A 20,242-nucleotide genomic window follows, 5' to 3' on the forward strand; every position below is an offset into this window, starting at 1 on the left:
TGGGAGTTAATATGGCCGGCATTTGATTGTAAGGAATTCTAGATTGGGTGAGCAGAAGGACTTGAGTTCCTGCATGTTGTTATTATTACACCATGTGTCGTTAATCATGAAGCATACACCCCCGCCCTTCTTCTTCCCAGAGAGGTGTTTATCTCTGCTGGAGAGACGCTTGAAGAAGCCCGGTGGCTGAACCAACTCCGACAATGTATCTCGAGAGAGACATATTTCGTGAAACAGAGAATGTTACACTCTCTAATGTCTCTCTGGAATGCAACACTTCCTCTAATTTCGTCTACCTTGTTGTCAAGAGACTGGACATTGGTGAATAGTATACTTTGAAGTGGTGAGTGGGGTGCAAGCCTATAAAGCCTAACCAGGAGGCCTCTCCATCTGCCTCTTCTGCGCCAACGTTGTTTTGGGTCGGCTTCTGGGACTAGATCCACTGTCCTGGCTGGTAGTCCGATTAAAGATTCCGCTTTGGAAAAGTCGCATTCCTGGTCGTATAGTTGGTGAGTTGGCGTCGCTCCTTTATCCAATAGTTCTTCCCGGCTGTATGTAATAACACTTAAGATTTTCTTGGCTAACAATGTAAGAAACAATACATAAAAAAACAAAATACTGCATAGTTTACTAAGGACTCGAAGCGAGGCAACCATCTCTGTCGGCGCTATCTTGTCGAAATGAGTGACATGTCTGGTGAGTATGCAGGCAATGGAAGAACTGGGCCATTTTCAGCTTCCGGGAATTGTGTACAGATCCCTGCTATATGGCCGTGCATTATATTGCTGAAGGTGATGGCAGCTGATGAATGGCACGACAAAGGGCCTCAGGATCTCATCATGGCGTCTCTGTGCATTCAAATTGCCATCTATAAAATACAATTGTGTTTGTTGTCTGGAGCTTATGCTTGCCATACCATAACCTCACTTCCACCATGAGGTGCTCTGTTCACAACGTAGACATCAGCAAAAGGCTCGCCCACACAATGCCATACATGTGATCTGCAGTTGAAATGCCGGTTGGACGTACTGCCAAATTCTCTAAAACAATGTTGGAGGCAACTTAGGGTAAAGAAATTAACATTACTTTCTCTGGCAACATCTCTGGACATTCCTGCAGTCAGCATGCCAATTGCATGCTCCCTTAAAACTTGAAACATCTTGAAACATCACCCAGCCGGTCCAGGAGTTTTTGTTTGTTTTTTGTTGGTGACCTCGGGGGAGATTCCAACCCCGATGGAACCGGAGGTGCCTAAGCCAACCCTTTCACGTCCTGACTGGTTCGAGAGGTTTTCTTGCTTCGGTTGGTTCGGCAGCTTCCCATTACACGTCACTCTCCACCGGATCATCGGGCTCCCTCGCTGCAGCAGGATTGACAGGTATCTTGCCTCAGTCGGATTGTCTGGCTTCCATGCCTCAGCCGGCTCTCTAGGCTCATGCTCCTGCCAGTTTGTTTGGCTCTCACGTCCCAACCGGCTTGCCCAGTGCCCATGTCTCGGCCGGATTGCCCAGGTGGGACGCCGGGTGGGGCTCCCCTAGGGGGGGGGGGGGGGGGGGGGTACTGTCACGTCTGCTCCCGCTCTTCCCTCTTGCTTGAGGGCGCCAGGCTGCCCTTTATCACACACTCCTGCCATCAATTACGCACATCTTTATCTTTGTTTTCTTGTATGCTGATGCTGTTCCTGTCTCGTTCCATGTCCGTTCCTCATTGTTTGACTCCCCGTATCTACTTCGTCTCTCCAGCGTCAACTCATGTGACACTAATTCTGCTTTGAAAGTTTATACACTTGTAAACTCACTTTTGAGAAAAGGGCCTTTGAATGTTTTGGTACCAACTGGAGAGCTCTCCTTTGTCTACACCCATTCAGCATTGTTCACACCCTCTTAAGCCAGCCCCACCCATCTCTTTAAGGATTCACATGAAGTCATGTGCTAAACAGTGAGTAGTGAAGTAAAGATTAAGACTAAAATTGGTAGTAGGCTACAATAAGGAAACATTCCAGGTAAACAGATAGTGTCCAGATAAAAACATGTTAGAAATATTAGATGACACCTTTTTCTCTTTTTTTGATGGGAGGCATTAGACCATTCTCCTTGTATGACTGGTGGAGGAGAGTCAGGCCTGTTCTACTGATACAAATTCCAGATACAAATATTTTAGCATTATTATACAATAGATGCAAAATGGCATTCTGAGATAACATCACTACACACACGTCATACACATAATGTTAGCTAGCTAGCTAGCGAATCTAAAGGTCAGCTGGCTAGCTAACAGCAAGCTTTAATAATATGCAGCATGTAACCTATTGCAAACCTGATCTACTTTGATTGGCCTCTGTGCCAGTGATTAACACTAGAAAAGTCTGGCCTCGTTGGGCCCCCTTCGAACCTGTTGAAATTCAACATTCTAGCGGTGTAATAAATACATTTCATGTATGCTATGGTAAAAATAATAATTTGCTTGTATTTATGAAGGTCTTAGGTAACATTATAATACGAAAGAAAAATGTATTTCAAAGAACACAATAGCATTTCCATTAGTTTATGTAACTGTAGGCTGTATGTAGAAAATAGAAACCACTACAACACCACAACTCAAGTGTGAGAATCCATGAAATAAACACCATAACAAATATTATTCATTATTCATTTGTTAAAAGCAGGTCTTAAGGAATTAATTTTGAGTTTAAATTACTGTGCTTTGAGTGTTGCAAGGGCACGTGTAAGAGCACAAATTCTTGCCAAAATGTTGAAATAGAGCTCAAGGGGTCAGAGTCAGATCTTTATGATACTATATAGACATTGCAATGTCTTATCTGCTTGCGACTCTGTACAGGACTGAGCAAAAGTCTATTTTTTAAACTAATTTCCCTGCCTCTGTGTCAATTCCAAGCTGCGCTGTTAATCAGATTCTTCATACACAATTTAACTATTTATAATATTCTGCCCCATCAGACTATTGTCAATTTAATCTTGTCTTTAGGCTGACTATTATTATATCTGTGAAATTAGTTTCAATATAGTTTAGGTGTAGTTTCGATGGGCCATCAGCCCCCCCCCCCCCAAAAGACATGTCCTCGTAAAACTGTTCATAACACAAATTGTGTTTGTGATATTTAAGATTCTAACCATGATACTGTGTTAAATAGACTGATTTAGGAAGTCAAGAACGTGGCGGACATAACTTTAAAAATGCTAAGTAATTTAAAAAGTAAATGTATTTATGACGCTCTCAGCAAGTGTTAAATGTTAACATTGGTGGCCGCTTAGCCTAGCCTACCATCACCTGGTTGCTGAGCCTAGCCTAGCTTACTATCCCCTGGTCGATGAGGTTGTCCAGCTTATTGTGATTATTACTGCTATTTCAGGTCATTATGTTCTAGTCTCATTGTCTATTAATTATAGGCCTATGGTTTATTATGTGAGTCGTAGGCCTACAATACTGTTTTATCTCTATTGTGAAATCACGTTAGATGATTTGTCGTGTTCGATCGATTACAGTAGGGTATTGTGTATTATTTTCTGATTATTAAAACATTTTTGGCCACCTACATTTTTTGTAATGTTATACCTCTGAAAGGAGGGAAATATGAGAAATTATTCAAACTGACACGTAGCATCAGTGGCGTATTACATAGAGCCCCGACCCCAAGTTTGGGAAACAATGTACTAACTTCTCTCTGCTTACTTCCTCTCTTTCTCTCTGTGTCCTCTGCTTCCTCCTGCATGCATTGCAGCCTGCCTCAGCCTCACCACTGAGTGCTACTTCAATGTTTGTCTCAGTATTCTGCTCTCTGTAAAGCAAAGTTATTAGAACTTAGTAGTGTATTTCTTTGCTCCTGCTGAGGTAGGCTCCATTTAATGTTAGCTTCTTACTTCATCCTTCTAGCTGGGTAAGTAATACTAGCCAGAGCCCTTCAACATTACTGCAATACAAGTATCTGGCAGGAGCTAGCCACCTGACTGACTGACATATCTATAGGTGACAATTTACCAGTTGTGCACTCCAGAGGAGGTTTTGGGAGGAGCTATAGGAGGACAGGCTCATTGTAAAGGCTGGAATAGAATTAGTGGAACGGAGTCAAACACGTTGTTTCCATGTGCTTGATGTGTTTGGTACCATTCCATTTCATGGGCCCCTCCTCCTACAGCTCCTTTCACTAGCCTCCTCTGGTGCATTCATTTTTCGAGAGTCGGTTTTTGATTATTTAGGAGATGTCTGTGGACATGGCAGGAGTATTAACAGTTTTAAAATGGCCTTTTGTCCTTTGACGAACACTGCAAAGATTCCTGGGTACACCACAAAGGCTGCTGGGATAAGAGTATAGTATTTTCTTCCATGTCTCTCATCTTTGTTGTGTGGTGTTGTGTGGATGAAAAACAAATACAGTACATTACATATATACTGTACCTCACATAATACAACACAGAAGCATACAAGTTAATGTAAACTGCAAACAGTTGAAGAAGCAGCAGATATTCTTCCTGGGCTCCACAAGTTCAAGTATATAATTGCGTAAGTTCACAATTCAATTCTACATTTTCTCCAATAGAAGGTGCTCTTGACCAATCTAAGCTCAGGTTCATCACAATACAACAAGTCTACTAAGCCCTCGTCTCAATAGAGAATTATACAATAGTGTATTGAGCTCAGAGCTGATGGCAATAAAGGATATTAATTAATTTTACCTTCTTCATCTCCCGGGTCTCCATCTTCACAGGGTGTAGTGATGTTGACTGTGATGGTCTGGTTACTAACCGGGTTGGCAGCTAACCAGCTGTAAATGGAGTTGTAATGTTCTCTCTCTACCTCCAGGGAGAGTGAGAGGTTAGGTTGATGGTGAGATCAGGTCTGTTGAGCTCTCACATGCACCTGTAAGGTCCTAACCATTAGGACATGGAGAGCTTAACTTAAGTTGAGACTGATATGTCTTGTCTGTATGTAGGCCTAGGTTTACCTTTATTTACTCAAATGATGTGCATTTGGTTTATTGATTGCAGCCTAACATGGTGGTAAATATGTTAGTGCAACAATTTGTACTGAACATACCAGCAGCCTATTTTAAAGCTACACCTAAACCTTAAATGTAGTCCTGTATGTCCTAATAATATAATTAAAATGAAAGGACATAGGCCTACGATACGGCTGATTTATTGATTTAGGTAGTCCACGTCCGTATAGGGGAATTAGGCTTGCAGTCAGTCGTGCGTCTTATTCGACATCCGGGGAAAGGGTTTTCCATATTCCCCTCCAAAATATAATTAATTAATAAATAGCTTTGTCAATCATGTAATAATTAAATCATTATCTATTTATGCTAATATAAGAAAGATGGTGCAGAGGTTGAGTAGATACAGACTTTAATTAAATTCATTCAATTAATTTAATTGCAAAATGTATGATTTCTACTATTTTAACTATAGGTTGGTTTGTTTTATTTATCTCACTGCAAACCATTTCGCTCTTTACTTTTGTTGGAGAGAGAGAGAGGTAAATAGGGTAGTAAATTGAGCTCTTTCATTGGAGAATGAAGCTCTTACAGGTTGTGGTCTGCACAATATCTCTAACATGGTCTCAGGGGAATTTGTAAGACTACCATATAAATATGTTACCCACCATTTAGTATGATACATTATTTTAGGTTAGGTTACATTATGAATGGAATAGCGGTCGTACAATATCACACGAATTAGAGGACGGCATCACAGTCATACATCTTGGAGGATGCAACTTAAACACACAACCTTTGGATTGCTAGACGGTCGTCTACCCATCCTCCCTGACCAAACTCCCTCCTATAATTTCTGTCTTAAGTAAACTTCTGCCTTTATAATCAATACTAATTAGAGGGGCAAAGATCTATGTAAAATATCAAACATCTGTCCATTGAGTCCAGTCTGGCACAATAACTACAGAGTAGATGAAAGAGATTGTGGGAAAGTCTTTCTTTTTTCCAGAGCAGGTGTTGGAAGTGGGCAGTTCAATTTATAAAGGGCAATATTGCACAGGTGTACCCTGCTAAACAAAGCATTATCAACCCTGATAAGAGATTAGAAAACCGCCTACACTGGGACAGTGTTACAGGATACTTCACTGTGTCAGACTTTCAGATAGAAGATTCTGGGGTTATACTGTGGAGAAAACAGATGGAGAGAAGAGGAAACGTACATTTGAGCGTGCGTGTTTTGAATATAACACCTTATCGATGGTGATGTTATGTCAGACCACTTTATCGTAAAGTTTTTTTTACATCCATGTAAGGAAATGATTTGCCCAGTATCTTCATTCAATGAATCAATATTAAGATGAAATGTTTACATTTTAGTACAGGACAACTTTTCTGCCAACTTCTATATTAGGCCTATAGAATGTCTTCCAATCTGAATCTTGTCTTGAGTTCCTTGATGATATGAATAAATTCTTCACAACGTATAGGCTCTACTTAATTTGGTTTTCACTTTGTTCATTACATATATTTTATACACATAATAATACATATCGGCTGGTTTCTGGTGTGAAAGTTCAACACCCAGACACCTCTGCACTAGAAGGAGGGGTTGTCAGTGTGTGCTGCAGAAACATCTGTTTTAGGGGAGCCAAAGACAGTTCTTCACACTGACCATCATGCTAAAGATCAGGAATCAAAGTCAAAATGTTAAAGGTACTCGCTACCATGAACATGCTGCTGCAGACGGAAAGAGTGTACGGCTAATCAGTGTTTTATACAGTAATGTTGCTAATTTCCTGCAACAAAACACTGGAGTTTCAACATTGCGCAATCTGACCTTTGTGGAAAAATACATCACATAAATACACAGAATGATAAATGAGGCACTCATGTTTTCTGACCAAATGTGATGTAAAATATAATTGGCATGGCATAATTTACAAGACATGTTTTTATATCAAATATAAATTGGCACAATAATGCATGAGCACAGTCCAAATGTAAAAGCATAGAAAGGTTTGAGAACATTTTGCTGACACATGATTTAAGTTACACTTACAATATACAGTACACTGGCTCAGAGTACAAAATAATGTAGTATGTAAAGTACAGTCTGCAGTATGCTGAATGATAAAAACATTCAACCACTAGATGAGGAAAATACATTAGAAGAAAAACACTGTTTCCTTGAAAGCAATGCTTGAAATATAATAGGATTAGTCATAACTGTCAAATTAAATGTACAACTACCTGGCATTAAAAGTAACAGGACAAAACATCCCAAATACACTTAAACTCAATAAATACAGAAACACACTTGAAAACCACCAAACAATTGCAGTGCTCTCCCCTAGACTCTAGAAGTAGGCTACATTTGGTATTTGGTATTTTTATTAGGATCCCCATTAGCTGTTTCAAAAGCAGCAGCTTCTCTTCCTGGGGTCCAACACAAAATATGACATAGTACAGAACATGAATAGACAAGAACAGCTCAAGGACAGAACAACATCAATAAAGAAGGCACACTAAGCCTACATATCAATACATACACACAAACTATCTAGGTCAAACATTAAAACCAGCATCTAGAGGTTGTGTGTCTCTGGAGAAACGTTGCCAATCTCAAACTCTTGAACGTAGCTGTGGCTGCAAGGACTGACATTTTTCACAGGTATGTTGTAGCTTTGTTTACAAAAATTCAAATGACAACACAAATATATACAATGGAGTAAACTTAAATCATATTGTGGGTCGTGATGAGGTAAGTATATTTTTCAAGCATGTATGGGGGATTGACGACTATGTAACGTCAGGAAATATCAAAGATTGTATACTTTTAAATGGAATGTTTAGGTAAGTCTGACGTAATATATTGAAGCTCATGTAAAAAAAAAAGAAGCTCAGTAAACAAATCTTTATCAGTTTGAATAAGTCATAAGCGTATTTTAGAATAGTGAAATGTGAATAATATCTAAATATTCAGTCTCAATAACTACTCTGAAATAGAAATGTCTAAAAATGAAATGACCTGCAGTGCAAAAACTCACAATGGTTTCAGTAGATTTGAAATGTTTTCACAGTTATATACAGTATGTGGGCTAATGTAGGTGGAGCACAAAATGCTCCAATAGAAGGAATGTCTGCAGGAGTGTGCAGGAGTCAGTGATTGTATTCTATTTTATTTGTAAAGAAAATGTACCCCCTATTTTCGCGGTATCCAATTGTTAGTTACAGTTTTGTCCCATCACTGCAACTCCCGTACGGACTTGGGAGAGACAAAGGTCAAGGGACGTGTGTCCTCCGAAACACAACCCAGCCAAGTCACACTCCCCTAACCCGGACAACACTGGGCCAATTGTGCACCATGGGTCTCCTGGAGGAGTAGGTGGCTTTATATCACCAAACATCTGCTTTTTATGTACACAGCTGCTATCCACTGGCAAGCTAAACAATGACCAGCTATAAAAAGATACAGGGGAGGCACCTACATTTAAACAACAGAACAGAGAGACAGAACAGAGAGAACTGAAAAAAAGCTTTGGCACAGCAGTAGCATAGCAAACACACTAGTGAAATGTATTAAAAGAGGTTCCATTTGTTTTAACCTATACATTGGGACAATGGGCACTTGAAAAGAGGGATCATCCTACTAATAACACTAGGCATAGTTATTTAATTTGTCTGCATCAGTTAGTCTCATCAAGGCCCCAATTCAACAAAAGACAGTGAGAATGACCAACAAAGGAAGTCTGAAATGACTGAAATGACAACAGCGCATTGGTTAAATGGGAATTGTCTCCAGGAACAACTGTTTCTCCATGAAGTTTTCTAAAATGAATATTGACTATAATTTTGTCTTAAGGTTCTCTTTAGGATGTAACGCCTTCTCTGGGATGTGAATTATCTTGTCACCCTCTCATTAACTTCCTGTTCTCTCTCAACCTTCATGCAGTGTCAACATCCTCGCTGGCAGGCATGTGATGTAACTGGAGTGTATAATAAACTGTCACGTTAGGGTTGTCTCTAAGTGACTCCGGTCCTTGTATACCTGTTCGCTCCTCCTAGACAGGGAGAGGGAGGGAGGAAAGGATTGAGAGGGACAAGGAAAGGGGGGGAGGGGGGGGGGTAGGAAAGAATAAAGGATCATATGTTTCCTCATCAGATACTTTGTACCAGAAGAAGGAAACAAGGCAAGTCTGATGCTCTGTTGTTTATTCTCATTGTTCAGCAGTAGGTAACTCAACAGTCAACACATCTAGAACCATTCCTAAATCTAGTGGGAGGGAACCATGAAGCCAGGCTTAAAAATCAACAGACTTGGCAAATACTGTAAAAGACATAGGAAGATCAAAGGCATTACTCTTCTAATTGTCCAACATAAACATTTCATATGGCCGGTTATCAAACTCAGGTGGTCTGTGCAACTCAATACCACATTAACCCAGTGACACAGAGATAAAGCCAACAGTTGTAGACATGAGGGCTGCTAAAGCAGCTGTATTACTTCTCCTATGTTTATCAGCCTGTAGAATTATTACTAACCTGGTTTTCTGCTGGTTTAATGTGAGTTATCTCTGCATACTGAACGTCATCTTGCTCTCTTTCAGGTGAATCTATAAAGGCAAATAAAGTAAATGAAATATACAGTGTGGGTGGGAGTAACTGACAGATATGCACACATGCTCATCCCCAAGACAGGTTCTACAAACACTAAGAACTCATGTTACTATTGTAACGGCATTCGTCTTCCTCTGACGAGGAGTATGAGAGATCGGACCAATACGCAGCGTGTAAGTGTACATGGTATTTAATAGAACGGAACACTTAATGACAAAAAAACAACAAGAGAAGAAAAAAAACGAAACAGTTCTGTCTGGTGCAGACACACTAAACAGATAATAATCACCCACAAGACAGAGGTGGGAACAGGCTATTCTATTCTATTCTTTTTTTTTCCCCCCCCTTTTTCTGCCCAATTTCATGGTATCCAATTGTTAGTAGTTACTATCTTGTCTCATCGCTACAACTCCCGTACGGGCTCGGGAGAGACGAAGGTTGAAAGTCATCTGTCCTCCGATACACAACCCAACCCGCTGCAGTACAGCGCTGCAGTACAGCGCCCTTAACCACTGCGCCACCCGGGAGGCTAAGTATGATTCTCAATCAGAGACAACGAACGACACCTGCCTCTGATTGAGAACCATACCAGGCCAAACACGTAGAAAATATAACATAGAAAAAAGAACATAGACAACCCACCCCAACTCACGCCCTGACCAACCTAACACAAAGACATAAAAAATAAACTAAGGTCAGAACGTGACAACTATGGATTCCTGTGTCTGTGCTAGCTGTCGTTTTGGCACCAGAGAAGCTATAAAGTAATGATTGTCAGACTGTGCTTGTGTGTGTGTGCCTTCTGCTTTTTCAACATTTAGAGAAGTGGTCTGAGACAATGCAACTGTCTGACCAAGCAGAGGAAGTGTGGAAGATACACCACTTCATTTGACCTGCATCTGTTTTTCAGGCAAACTCTTCTTACCTTTTCCAAAACACTATCCATGATAATTAAAAAAGATTGTGCACAACATGTTTTGACTTTGACAAGGAGAATGACCTCACCCCGTTAAAAGCTAAATACCTGCATGTGAGTGTCCGTTTCTCCTCTTCTTCAGATATATTGCAAGAACAACAAGTCCTGAGGCAACCAGAACACAGATTACTGCAATAATAAGAAAACCTCGAGTCCTCTCATCACCATCTAAATTAAAAAGAGAGAAAACAATACTTTTATTAAAACATTGCGTTTCATGAAATGAGCTCTACCATACTTATTGTTTCATATAGAAGTTGGTATTGTCTGGATGTCTGTAATGTAACATTAATACTGTACATGTGTTTACCTGTCACCTTGAAGGGATCACTCTCTATACAGGAATGTGGAACAACAGCTGTCTCCTTGCTGACTGGGTTGGCAGCCTCACATCTGATAGAGTCTCTGTTCTGTTCATCCACCTTGAGAGGTAGAGAGAGGGTGATGTTGTGGTCAGGGCTGCTGGTCTGGTTGAGTATCTCCCCTCCTTTGTACCAGGACAGGGTCACCTCTCTCCCGTTCTCCACAGAACACACCACGCTACAGGAGATGTTATCATGGACCGTCACCTGAGGTTTGGACAGAACATCTGGAAGACAAATAATGAAAAAATGTGAATTAGTGAAATTAAACTTATCTTTAAAGTAGCAAAGAGCAGTTTCTACATTCATTTTTGGATTTAGAAATGAATGAAATGTACCCATTGATTCTTGAAGAATATTTATAAATGCTTATTGAGTTTAGAACCCATAAAAAAGTTTTACTCCGGTGTTTGTAAACAAAGAAATTGTAAACAAATACTATATATCACCACACTATAATGTTTTACATGATGTCTGATCAGTCCTTGAATCCATAGCTCGGCCTATGAATTTGAGAGTGGTTACATTTCTCCAGAAACATCCCTCAGCTTTTTACCAAACCAAAAGGTGACAGCTTTAGTATTGTTTCTACTGCTGATTGCCACTTTAATAATGTTGTAATTTACAGCACACACACACACACACACACACACACACACACACACACACACACACACACACACACACACACACACACACACACACACACACACACACACACACACACACACACACTTACAGTACACAGTCAGCTGAAATGTATGTTTTGTCTTCCCTTCATCTGTATTCTCCACAGTATAAACCCCAGAATCATCTATTTGTAGGTCTGACAAAGTGAAGACTCCAGTGACATTGTTCCAGTGAAGGCGGTTTTTAAATCTCTTCTCAAGGTTGGTATTACTTTGTTTACCAGGGTGCACCTGTGCAATACTGCCAAGGTCTTGATTAAGTAAATTGCCAGAGTTCAACACCCTTTCTGGAAAACAGAAAACCGTTCCCACGATGCCATTCACCTGCCGAGTCTCAGGTTGGGCTGAATGCTGGGCTGAGCAGAGTACTGTGGAGAGAAAGAGAGACTGAATATCAACGCATTGACTTAAATCTTAAATATCATAGTTATTCTCTAATAATATAGCAATGTAGCCAATTGCAGTTTTTCTTGATAAAATGTGTCCAAACAGAATTAACGTTTTCTAAACAATTAACATGCAGCCCAAAACTGAAACACGTTGGCCAAAATGACACATTTAATTTGCAAAATGCATTAAGACTCTCAAAACATTAAATACATGACACAAAATGTACTCCCTCCATCAAAACATACAACTTGTTATCTAATGAAAAGTTATTTCAATATATTGTCACACAATGGGCCAATAAATACTAATTACAACTATAAATATACTCTATCATCGTTTTATTTATTTATTTTTTTATTTTTTTATTTCACCTTTATTTAACCAGGTAGGCTAGTTGAGAACAAGTTCTCATTTGCAACTGCGACCTGGCCAAGATAAAGCATAGCAGTATGAGCAGACAACACAGAGTTACACATGGAGTAAACAATTAACAAGTCAATAACACAGTAGAAAACAAAGGGGGAGTCTATATACAATGTGTGCAAAAGGCATGAGGAGGTAGGCGAATAATTACAATTTTGCAGATTAACACTGGAGTGATAAATGATCAGATGGTCATGTACAGGTAGAGATATTGGTGTGCAAAAGAGCAGAAAAGTAAATAAATAAAAACAGTATGGGGATGAGGTAGGTGAAAATGGGTGGGCTATTTACCAATAGACTATGTACAGCTGCAGCGATCGGTTAGCTGCTGCAGCAGAGTACTGGAACGAAAGGCGGCCAAATGAGGTGTTGGCTTTAGGGATGATCAGTGAGATACACCTGCTGGAGCGCGTGCTACGGATGGGTGTTGCCATCGTGACCAGTGAGCTGAGATAAGGCGGAGCTTTACCTAGCATGGACTTGTAGATGACCTGGAGCCAGTGGGTCTGGCGACGAATATGTAGCGAGGGCCAGCCGACTAGAGCATACAAGTCGCAGTGGTGGGTGGTATAAGGTGCTTTAGTGACAAAACGGATGGCACTGTGATAGACTGCATCCAGTTTGCTGAGTAGAGTGTTGGAAGCCATTTTGTAGATGACATCGCCGAAGTCGAGGATCGGTAGGATAGTCAGTTTTACTAGGGTAAGCTTGGCGGCGTGAGTGAAGGAGGCTTTGTTGCGGAATAGAAAGCCGACTCTTGATTTGATTTTCGATTGGAGATGTTTGATATGAGTCTGGAAGGAGAGTTTGCAGTCTAGCCAGACACCTAGGTACTTATAGATGTCCACATATTCTAGGTCGGAACCATCCAGGGTGGTGATGCTAGGCGGGCATGCGGGTGCAGGCAGCGATCGGTTGAAAAGCATGCATTTGGTTTTACTAGCGTTTAAGAGCAGTCGGAGGCCACGGAAGGAGTGTTGTATGGCATTGAAGCTTGTTTGGAGGTTAGATAGCACAGTGTCCAATGACGGGCCGAAAGTATATAGAATGGTGTCGTCTGCGTAGAGGTGTATCAGGGAATCGCCCGCAGCAAGAGCAACATCATTGATGTATACAGAGAAAAGAGTCGGCCCGAGAATTGAACCCTGTGGCACCCCCATAGAGACTGCCAGAGGACCAGACAGCATGCCCTCCGATTTGACACACTGAACTCTGTCTGCAAAGTAATTGGTGAACCAGGCAAGGCAGTCATCCGAAAAACCGAGGCTACTGAGTCTGCCGATAAGAATATGGTGATTGACAGCGTCGAAAGCCTTGGCAAGGTCGATGAAGACGGCTGCACAGTACTGTCTTTTATCGATGGCGGTTATGATATCGTTTAGTACCTTGAGTGTGGCTGAGGTGCACCCGTGACCGGCTCGGAAACCAGATTGCACAGCGGAGAAGGTACAGTGGGATTCGAGATGGTCAGTGACCTGTTTGTTGACTTGGCTTTCGAAGACCTTAGATAGGCAGGGCAGGATGGATATAGGTCTGTAACAGTTTGGGTCCAGGGTGTCTCCCCCTTTGAAGAGGGGGATGACTGCGGCAGCTTTCCAATCCTTGGGGATCTCAGACGATATGAAAGAGAGGTTGAACAGGCTGGTAATAGGGGTTGCGACAATGGTGGCGGATAGTTTCAGAAATAGAGGGTCCAGATTGTCAAGCCCAGCTGCTTTGTACGGGTCCAGGTTTTGCAGCTCTTTCAGAACATCTGCTATCTGGATTTGGGTAAAGGAGAACCTGGAGAGGCTTGGGCGAGGAACAGCGGGGGGGGCGGGGCTGTTGGCCGAGGTTGAAGTAGCCAGGCGGAAGGCATGGCCAGCCGTTGAGAAATGCTTATTGAAGTTTTCGATAATCATGGATTTATCGGTGGTGACTGTGTTACCTAGCCTCACTGCAGTGGGCAGCTGGGAGGAGGTGCTCTTGTTCTCCATTGACTTCACAGTGTCCCAGACCTTTTTGGAGTTGGAGCTACAGGATGCAAACTTCTGCCTGAAGAAGCTGGCCTTAGCTTTCCTGACTGACTGCGTGTATTGGTTCCAGACTTCCCTGAACAGTTGCATATCACGGGGACTAGTCGATGCTATTGCAGTCCGCCACAGGATGTTTTTGTGCTGGTCGAGGGCAGTCAGGTCTGGGGTGAACCAAGGGCTGTATCTGTTCTTAGTTCTGCATTTTTTGAACGGAGCATGCTTATCTAAAATGGTGAGGAAGTTACTTTTAAAGAATGACCAGGCATCCTCAACTGACGGGATGAGGTCAATGTCCTTCCAGGATACCCGGGCCAGGTCGATTAGAAAGGCCTGCTCACAGAAGTGTTTTAGGGAGCGTTTGACAGTGATGAGGGGTGGTCGTTTGACTGCGGCTCCGTAGCGGATACAGGCAATGAGGCAGTGATCGCTGAGATCCTGGTTGAAGACAGCGGAGGTGTATTTGGAGGGCCAGTTGGTCAGGATGACGTCTATGAGGGTGCCCTTGTTTACAGAGTTAGGGTTGTACCTGGTGGGTTCCTTGATGATTTGTGTGAGATTGAGGGCATCTAGCTTAGATTGTAGGACTGCCGGGGTGTTAAGCATATCCCAGTTTAGGTCACCTAACAGAACAAACTCTGAAGCTAGATGGGGGGCGATCAATTCACAAATGGTGTCCAGGGCACAGCTGGGAGCTGAGGGAGGTCGGTAGCAGGCGGCAACAGTGAGAGACTTATTTCTGGAGAGAGTAATTTTCAAAATTAGTAGTTCGAACTGTTTGGGTATGGACCTGGAAAGTATGACATTACTTTGCAGGCTATCTCTGCAGTAGACTGCAACTCCTCCCCCTTTGGCAGTTCTATCTTGACGGAAGATGTTATAGTTGGGTATGGAAATGGAGGAGGAGGCTTCTGATGTTGACATGCATGAAACCAAGGCTTTTTCGATCACAGAAGTCAACAAATGAGGGTGCCTGGGGACATGCAGGGCCTGGGTTTACCTCCACATCACCCGCGGAACAGAGAAGGAGTAGTATGAGAGTGCGGCTAAAGGCTATCAAAACTGGTCGCCTAGAGCGTTGGGGACAGAGAATAAGAGGAGCAGGTTTCTGGGCATGGTAGAATATATTCAGGGCATAATGCGCAGACAGGGGTATGGTGGGGTGCGGGTACAGCGGAGGTAAGCCCAGGCACTGGGTGATGATGAGAGAGGTTGTGTCTCTGGACATGCTGGTTGTAATGGGTGAGGTCACCGCATGTGTGGGAGGTGGGACAAAGGAGTTATCAGGGGTATGAAGAGTGGAACTAGGGGCTACATTGTGAACTAAAACAATGATAGCTAACCTGAACAACAGTATACAAGGCATATTGACACTTGAGAGAGACATACAGCGAGGCATACAGTAATCACAGGTGTTGAGTTGGGAAAGCTAGCTAAAACAGTAGGTGAGACAACAGCTAATCAGCTAGCACAGTTAGCCTGATGTGATGGTGACAGTTCGTTAACCCTCATTCATATATCTGTGCCATTTGTTGATACTATAATTATAGTATGCACCATAAAAGACGAGTAAATATATTATCACATTATGGGTTGTGTTATTTTTTCCTAAAATGATTTAACCAAAGATGACAAACACAGAAAGAATGTCACTGAAGAGCATGAATATCCAGAAACAGAAGGCTTTATTTGACCTTTTTCCATGTTGTTCTTCACAAATGCAGTGATGCTGTACAGTATATACAGAGAATCAACATAAAATACACCAGGCTAACAAATCACTGCAAAAACAAAGCAATGTAGAAAAGGCAACACCAATACAGTATACACTACATTTGGTCCATTCATGTTTTCACCAACATCACCCTGGATCTTTTCCCTTGCAATTCAGTGAGGAAAACATCTCCTTGCATGGCACATCCATGCTTGACAGTCCTCTGCAGTGATTGCCATATAACCGGTTTTCTTTCCATCTAGTAGGGACATCCTGTCATGTGGACGGTAATTATAAACGTTCCACCTCCACACATCTGAACCCCTCTTCCTCTATGGGCCCCTCTACCTCTCCTTTGTCCTTGCCCTCGGCCTCTTACTAGGTCCGTTCTTGCAAACAGTAAGTCAGAGGTGAGTGAACTCTATAATGCATGAGTAAGGACTGATTGCTCAGTGAACATTTGTGTAAAGAAGTGTGCACGTGCGCAGAAGAAGTTCACATTCACGGGAGTAATTTGTATCAGCTGTCACCGAATGTTAAAACAGTTTTTTGACATGAGTTTTGCGTCTTTTGTTGTGTTTACTGTTTTGCAAAAAAAAAAAATAGATTTGATTTTTGTGTGAAAGCAACGAGTAATGACTTACAGTTTGACAAAAAATAATACTGTTGATAATACTGTTGTGCTCATTAGGTTATGATGGAGTTCCATTAAAAGTTTCATTGAAAGTGTCTTAGCCACTGGGAAAAACTGTAAAGGCCTGATGTGATGGTGACAGTTCGGAAAGAAAGTATACACACTCACAGAAAATGGTTCCAAAAGGGTTCTTTGGCTGTCCCCATAAGATAACCCTTTTTGGTTCTAGATTTATAAAAAAAACATTTTGGTTCCAGGGTGAACCCTTTTGGGTTCCATGTATAGCCCCCTGGGGGTAAGGGTTGTACATGGAACCCAAAAGGGTTCTATCTGAAAACAGAAAATGTTCTTCAACGGGTCATCCTATGGGGACAGATGAATAACCCTTTTATGTTCTGGACAGCACCTTTCAGTGTAGACACTGAAATTAAGTTCACATGGAAGTAAAGACTATCTCAGCAAATTCTTATTCTGCGGTTAATGGCACAATCACTGAAATGCCATCGTTGTAAAATAAATCACAATCCTTTATTACCTTCTTGTTTCGTACCTTTATTTTGACAGTGAAATCACATTGAGACTAAAACCTATTTTTTAAGAGAGCCCTGCATATGCACAAATTATACAAAATGTACAACCTAAACTGCCCTAGAGGCCCCAGAGCATCATGGTGCAGAGCGCTGCAGATCATTTCATACATGGGGCGCAAAAAAATGCAGATTTACTTAATTCCGTAGTGATCCACGGGACCTCGAGAGTTAGCCATCCCTGTGTTCGGGTCTGGTACTCTTATGTCTGTAATTTAAAAATGAAAATGGGGCCCACCAAAACGTAGCGCCGGTAACATGGATCATATCTTTTGAACGGTAAGAGCTAGAACCAAGACGTTTTCTCTCAGGATAAGATTGAGACTTGGCTCCACCGAAACTGGCTATGAAATGCAGCTGGGAAAGTGAGAGGAATGAGCAAGACTAGAAACTCCTACTGCTATACACAAGCAACCTACTGCTGTACACAAGGAAGAGAAAAAAATAGCTAGACTGTGGAATCACTAATTAAATCAATGCTGCTATTGTTTTTAATTTTGTAAAGCACCTTGTGCAGAGATAATTTAGGGATGTCTCGTTTTAGTAAACTGAACTGAAAAATATTTTAGCCTATAGTTTGTTCTTGGTCTATTTAGGCGGTTAATTGCCACTGAACAATATTTGGAATGTTTGGAAATATTTTAGTCACTATTTTAGCTGACAAAATTAACACTGATCCAAACAATTGACCACTTAATAAAATACTTGAAAGTACTACTTAAGAAGTTTGTTTGGGTATCTGTACTTTACTTGATTATTTATATTTTTGACAACTTTTACTTTTACTTCACTACATTCCTAAAGAAAAAAATAAATATGTATATACTTTTTACCCCATACATTTTACCTGACACCCAAAAGTACTCATTTTGAAAGCTTAGCAGGACAGGACAATGATAACATTTACTGTGGCACACATGTTCCGGAGAGAAATATTTATCACATTTATTACACATTTTTTTCTCAACAATTTTACAGATTTTTTGTGAACATTTTGAATGAAAGACCATAAGGATAAACAGCAACAACAAAACAATTCACAGCCTGTTTTGCTCATATTTACCAAGGGTTCCAATATTAGTGGAGGGCACTGTATACCGAAGTAAATGCTATGATGTACCATTAGCTAGAGCTAGGCAAAAGTTGGCAAACGTTAGCTTGCTAGCTCACTAACTTTAGCTATTATTTTTGACTCATTCACACTAGACCTGAATCAAACAATGAAACAAGCGGCCAAACTATTAAAGAAATATATATTCCGACGTAATGTGAGTTTTTATTAGTCAGTATAGCAATGTAACGCTATTGATGTATCAGTTTCCCCAGCTAACTCCCTACTTTTCACACTGACATGGTATTAACAGCTCTACAGGCTTCACTGTCATGGTGCACAGTCAGTACACAACACTATGCTCATCATGTCTTAGCAGGATGAGATGGTGACAGGTTTCCCAGCAGGGTCAGACAGCCAGATAAGATCTGTCTATGGAGCTCATGTGAATTGTGCAATATATTATAACAATCAGTGAATGGGTACAAAGTTCCATCTTGAGTTGAGTCTGTGATCTGGGAATAATGGTACTTTCAATTATTGAAGCATTGATTGTTTTCTTGGATAATATAATGTATAAATGCACACCAAGGTAATTCTTTGTCATGCCTCATCTGAGCAGTATCAGATGGTGACAGGGGACTCAGCAGGGTCAGGCAGTCAGGGAAGACCAGTCTGTTACTGTGCAGAGGGGAACTTTTGCAGATACAACATTTTATCTCTCAGTGCAGCAAACACTGGACAGGCAAGAAGCTTCAAGATAAAAAATGTTTTAAAGCAGTCAGACAAACCTCTAAAGTTGATTTCCAAACTGTATCATGGGTTGATAGTGGCTTTTCCCGATGACACAAAACATGTCAAATAAAAATGAGTGGAAGACCAGGGAGACACTATTGATGATGAATGGAGACAGATATGCCCAGTCATGTTCATATAATCTCAGACATAAATGACTGCAGTTTAAGATCATCCATAGAATATACTACAGTGGAAAAAAAAGTATGTGAACCCTTTGGAATTACCTGGAGTCTAATTCACAACAATACACAAACACAGTCTGCTTAAATGAAGGATCCACCCCTTATCAATTTTTGCCTAAAACGACATACCCAAATCTAACTGCCTGTAACTCAGGCCGTGATGCAAGGATATGCATATTCTTGGTACCATTTCAAAGGAAACACTTCAAAGTTTGTGGAAATGTGAAAGGAATGTAGGAGAATATAACACAATAGATCTGGTAAAAGATAATACATAGAAAAAAACAACCGTTCTTTTGTATTTTTTTGTACCATCATCTTTGAAATGCAAGAAAAAGGACATGTATTATTCCAGCCCAGCTACAATTTAGAATTTGGCCACTAGATTGCACAGTGTATGTGCAACGTTGTAGACTGATCCAATGAACCATTGCATTTCTGTTAAAATAATTGTATCAAGACATCCCAAATGTGCGTAATTTGTTTATTAATAACTTTTCATGATCAAAACTGTACACTCTCCTCAAACAATAGCATGGTATTATTTCACTGTAATAGCTACTGTAAATTGGACAGTGCAGTTAGATTAACAAGAATTCAAGCTTTCTGCCAATATCAGATATGTCTGTGTCACGATTCTTCAAAATCGAACCCAGAAGCAGACCAGGACAAGGAGAGTAGGAAGAAGGTGAGTATTTATTTACAAGTGAATGTGAATGGGTAGATATATCCAGGTGGTGCAGCGGGTAGCGGTGGTGAGTTGATGGGAGTAAATAGGTGGATCCAAGAGGAAGCGGAATCCTCTGACGACCAGGCGGGAATGGGGTAAATGATCCGGGTGAGTAACTGAAGACAG

The 20,242-nt window shown here is 41.1% G+C and overlaps 1 protein-coding gene across 4 annotated transcripts in view; it reads right to left on the bottom strand.

The window, feature by feature from the left end:
* Positions 1–6,843: 6,843 nt before the first annotated feature.
* The window catches only part of LOC110534345 (SLAM family member 9), a 29,132-nt gene continuing 15,733 nt past the window's right edge, over positions 6,844–20,242 (bottom strand). Inside the window, exons 2-6 of one of the 4 annotated variants that reach the window (XM_090187208.1) lie at positions 11,646–11,963; positions 10,855–11,133; positions 10,593–10,712; positions 9,494–9,564; positions 6,844–9,012 (exon numbers count right to left, since the gene is read on the bottom strand). In XM_090187208.1, the coding sequence (XP_090043334.1) occupies positions 8,896–9,012; positions 9,494–9,564; positions 10,593–10,712; positions 10,855–11,133; positions 11,646–11,963 (905 nt within the window). In that variant the 3' untranslated portion in view covers positions 6,844–8,895. Of the gene's footprint in view, positions 9,013–9,493; positions 9,565–10,592; positions 10,713–10,854; positions 11,134–11,645; positions 11,964–19,856; positions 20,233–20,242 lie in introns of those variants that run through there. The other 3 variants (XM_090187211.1, XM_090187210.1, XR_016483841.1) reach the window with 3 other exon arrangements.

The sequence above is a fragment of the Oncorhynchus mykiss genome, chromosome 10 (assembly GCF_057628025.1).
Source record: "Oncorhynchus mykiss isolate SJ-2025 chromosome 10, ASM5762802v1, whole genome shotgun sequence".
In the NCBI taxonomy this organism is placed as follows: domain Eukaryota; kingdom Metazoa; phylum Chordata; class Actinopteri; order Salmoniformes; family Salmonidae; genus Oncorhynchus; species Oncorhynchus mykiss.